We start from the raw sequence: 4,078 nt of genomic DNA on the forward strand, positions 1-4,078 counted from the left end.
ATTTTTCTCAAAATCTATGTGTTAACCCCTATGAAAATTTTGAGTTTTTCGGTAAATGCTCTATATATTGAAGCATATAATCTTTAGTGTTGTTTTAAAGTTTCTAACCACATTTCACATTTGTGTTAATGTATGTTAAACTCTCTTTCATGGTACATGGGTATCGTTTTTATTTTTTATCAATTAATTTAGTAAAACTGCATATACTCCATAAATCATTAGAGTAACCATAGTAAAATCGTTATTATCTTGAGAAACGGAAACAACAAAGGTTTCAAACTTATTGAATCATCATTATTTGTTTGTGTAAAATGCAACTATCCATTAAAACAGTATTGTCATATTTTTGAATTTTTTTCAAAATCTATGCGTTTAAACTAAAGGTGAATCTCTACTAACCTCACGTACCATTTACAGTCGCTTATGTCACCATTCCAATCATAAATCGATGCTCCTTCAGCATCTTTTCATGATCGTTGGACATTTGTACTGGGCTTGGCCGAATTAAAATCATGACTTATCATATCTGTTAAGCTCGGAACTCAGTTCAGGGAATATTCTAAAGGTCCAAAACCATTTCATTTTTCTTGAAGCAATGATGTCTGGCAAGAAGCAGAAATGCTTCCGGTTATCTTATTCCACCCAGTTTCAACTTATCCAGGGTTCAACTTTTTAATCATACCAAACCGGTTCATTAACTGCCGCCGCTTGCACTCACTGATTGTTGTTTTCAGATTCAAGATCAACGCAAACCGGAATCCGGTCTATCATCTGTCGGTTGCTGAACGTCGATGACATTATGGATTTGATAGTTGAACCGAATAAAGTTTTTGCATATTACTTTTACTGTCCAAAGATTGATTAAACCAACAATTATTTGACAAGTGGTAGTGAGCTGGAGTTCTATTCTCCATGTACCTTTATCCTCCTAAAATTAGCAAGGAATAAAAATTAATAAACAAACAACACTGCACTAGAATTAAATTCTTAATATCGTTGAAACTAATCCCCTTAGTTTAGTTCTTAAATCGTTCCCGCTTCATTAACTGACAATCTAGTAGCTAACTGAAAACGAACAAACAAACAAAAGCTTCATTGATTCTTTTTGTTACTCTTGTTTTTGTATTTGTTTTTTTTTTTTGGTTACTGCATATAAATAAAATAAACCCTCGTTAGTTTTATTCTCAATCCTCTCCCTCTCATTTATAACTTCTCTCCGGATAATCAATTCATCTTGTAACTCTATTTTCTTCAACCACACAAAAGCAGAGCGCTCTGTTTTTCTAAAAAGTTTTTTTACAATCACACAACAATGGAAACGAAAACTGAAAGCAAAGAGCAACAATGGACGGATTCGATTTCTCAATCTTCATCGTCACGATCATCATCAATCACATCTGATTCTTCCGATGGACATTTTGACATCAGACACTTTCCTCTTCCCAAGCCAACATTGTCTGCAGCCGAGGCACAGAAACAGAGAGAGTCCCATCAGGCTTATACTTCCTCCGTGAGCTCTTACACCGGTTCGTCATGGTCCTCGGTTCACCAGCACAACCTTGCTGATTTACCCGGTTACGATCCAAACCGGATTCCATCTTCGGTTTTCTGTAGTAAACCGTCTAATTCGACGGATTGGAGTATTGCTTCTAATGAATCCTTGTTTAGCATCCACGATGGGAATTTTAGCATTTCAACAAGGGAAGATCATGGAGTGCCTGCAGGGTTGAGACTGGGTGAGATACCAAGATTTGAAGAACCGGTTCATGAGATAACCGAAATCAAACCGGTTCCTCTTCCTCTTCCTCCTCCAACCCTTCAGGTTAATAAACCCACAGAACCTGAAAAAGAAACGATTCAAGAGAAGAAACCAGACGATGAAAAAGAATCAGACTCTGAGATTAACCATGATGATCAAGATGAAGAAAGCGACAACGAACATGAAGAAGAGGAAGGAGAAGATATGTTCGAAGAGAAGGTCGAAAAACAAGAAGAGAAAGAAGAAATAGAAGATGCGAAGGAAAATAAAACAGAAGATACAAACAGCACAGTTTCACATTCCCCGACCATTTCTTGTCGTTCGGACACAAGCAATAACAGCATTTGCTCTTTCGCTTTCCCAGTGTAAGTAGTTTTTAGAATTTTAAAAAAAAAACATCATTAAAGATTTCTTGCGCAGGAAGAAACCACTGAAAACCCTAAACTAACTTTTATTTGGAATTCATGCAACAGATTGCAGAAAGAAGATGGAATAGACAAAACACCGTCTTTGGAAATCAGAGGGAACCTCTCACAAAAGACAAGACCTGAGTATTTGCTGCCTCAATCGCCCATGCAACCGCCCCAACCGGAACCGCTGCCGCATTCAGAACCACAACCACAACGGAAGGCGTCCAAGAAAATAGAGTCTCAACCGCAATCGCCAAAATCTTGGACAAGTGGTTGTTTTTCTTGCTTCCACTGTCCTTTAAAATGCTGGTTATTCAAGTAGATAAAACTTTTGTTACCGAATGTTTGTATACTGGTTGAAGGATGATATAACTCTTATGTAATGGTGATGGATACACAGAAAGACCACATTTTGTTATTACTTTATTTCTTAACGTATTATATATAGTAGTACCTAAAAGACTACTTAAACAAACTTCATTTTCTAATTATTCGCTCGAAAAGGTAAATCTGGTTAACGTGTTGAGTACATGAAATTCTATTGTCTCTCGAGTTTAACTTAAAGAGAAAGGCATAGGAAGGTTGAGCTCCATCTCTCCATGTATGGTCTCTGAGTTGATGAGAGCAAGATGACATAAAACATTACAGAACTGTGGCTATAAATATGATTTCACACTTGTAAATTGTTTTATGTAGTTTTGTGGAGTTTTTTTTTAAATAATCTTTATTTAAAATATCCTAAAATCAAATTTTAAAATTTTTGAAAAAACGAATTAACCTTCTAGAATTTTGAAAGATGTTATCATTGGCTCTCTAAGCAAATATATTGTTTAGCTAAATACAATTGTAGTAACAAAATAAACTTTAGAACACAAATAATCAAAATAGAAAAATGACCAATTAATTTTGTATTGAAAATTGAAAATGATAATCCCTAGTGTATGAAGCTTGAACTACAAGGAAGAAGAAGGTAGTTTAACAACGATATGTCTAAGAGGGTTTATCATAACATCAGCAGCGGACACGGTGCCTCCGCCGTGCCTAACGAATTCCGCCGGAGAAAGAAAACTGCCGTGGCAGACACACACTATCTTCACCTCCTCCGTGTTCCCTCCATACCAATACAGAAACCCCTCCACTCGTTTCCCGTCAGCTCCGACATCCCTTGTCGAAACACACGGCATGTCTTCTAAAATGTACCGCGCCTTCTCCATTCCAGAAACATTCTGGTTCTCCTTATTCGTCGTATTTCCCTTTTTGCCCCTCCCGTTGACCGGACCAGGGACAAGAAAACAATATTTCTCTTCCTTTTCCTTTGTCGGAGGAGGAGCGTTACATGCCATAAGTTCCATTGTCTTCTCCGATCGCTTCCTCTTAGTCTCCGCCTTCGTTTTGACAGGCAGAGAACGTGTCCGATCCAGCTGGAACATGTCCGAAACTCCACGCCCCACTGTCTGCCGCATATCTCCGCCGTAAACGTCACCGGATCTTTGTCCGTCGAAGATGAAACCTTCAGGTATGGAAGAAGATCGACCCAGTTCAGAGTTCTTCCTTTTCCTCGATCTCGGATCCGTGCCAAACTGACCATTCAGAGAAAGACCTAACGTTAGCTCAATATCTTTATCATCCTCTTCATCTTTTTTCTTTGCTTCTTCCCGATCCTCAGAGTCCCTGTGACCAAAAAGGTTGCTTGCGATGAAAAACTTCTGCAAAAGATTGTTAGTAGATAGATTTGGGACTTGAACGACGGCGTTTGTGCCTCCCCTTGCTCTTAACATCTCCATGATTATCAAAATAAAAATACAGTAAATGCTTAGAGAATATCTGAAAACTGAAGTCAGAGCATTCGAATTCAAATTTGTTTTCTAACTTCCGTTTACAATTTCGAGACGAAACAATCTATATTATT

At 37.7% G+C, this 4,078-nt stretch overlaps 2 protein-coding genes across 2 annotated transcripts; one reads left to right on the plus strand and one right to left on the minus strand.

Annotated features, from left to right (window-relative positions):
* Positions 1 to 207: 207 nt before the first annotated feature.
* On the plus strand, positions 208 to 2,614 carry LOC125609571 (myelin transcription factor 1-like). Its single transcript, XM_048781085.1, has 2 exons — positions 208 to 2,124; positions 2,233 to 2,614. Exons 1-2 carry the CDS (start codon positions 1,313 to 1,315, stop codon positions 2,489 to 2,491), a joined length of 1,071 nt encoding a protein of 356 aa, XP_048637042.1. The 5' UTR covers positions 208 to 1,312; the 3' UTR covers positions 2,492 to 2,614.
* A 377-nt stretch (positions 2,615 to 2,991) lies between these two features.
* On the minus strand, positions 2,992 to 4,078 carry LOC125609572 (ninja-family protein AFP4-like). The gene has a single exon (XM_048781086.1). It carries the CDS (start codon positions 3,951 to 3,953, stop codon positions 3,123 to 3,125), a length of 831 nt encoding a protein of 276 aa, XP_048637043.1. The 5' UTR covers positions 3,954 to 4,078; the 3' UTR covers positions 2,992 to 3,122.

Source organism: Brassica napus, chromosome A5 (assembly GCF_020379485.1).
Source record: "Brassica napus cultivar Da-Ae chromosome A5, Da-Ae, whole genome shotgun sequence".
Taxonomy (NCBI): domain Eukaryota; kingdom Viridiplantae; phylum Streptophyta; class Magnoliopsida; order Brassicales; family Brassicaceae; genus Brassica; species Brassica napus.

Coding starts and splice junctions, on each gene's coding strand:
- LOC125609571 (XM_048781085.1), top strand. CDS start 1,313: ATGGAAACGAAAACTGAAAGCAAAGAGCAACAATGGACGGATTCGATT. Junction 2,125..2,232: donor TGCTCTTTCGCTTTCCCAGT/GTAAGTAGTTTT, acceptor TTCATGCAACAG/ATTGCAGAAAGAAGATGGAA.
- LOC125609572 (XM_048781086.1), bottom strand. CDS start 3,953: ATGGAGATGTTAAGAGCAAGGGGAGGCACAAACGCCGTCGTTCAAGTC.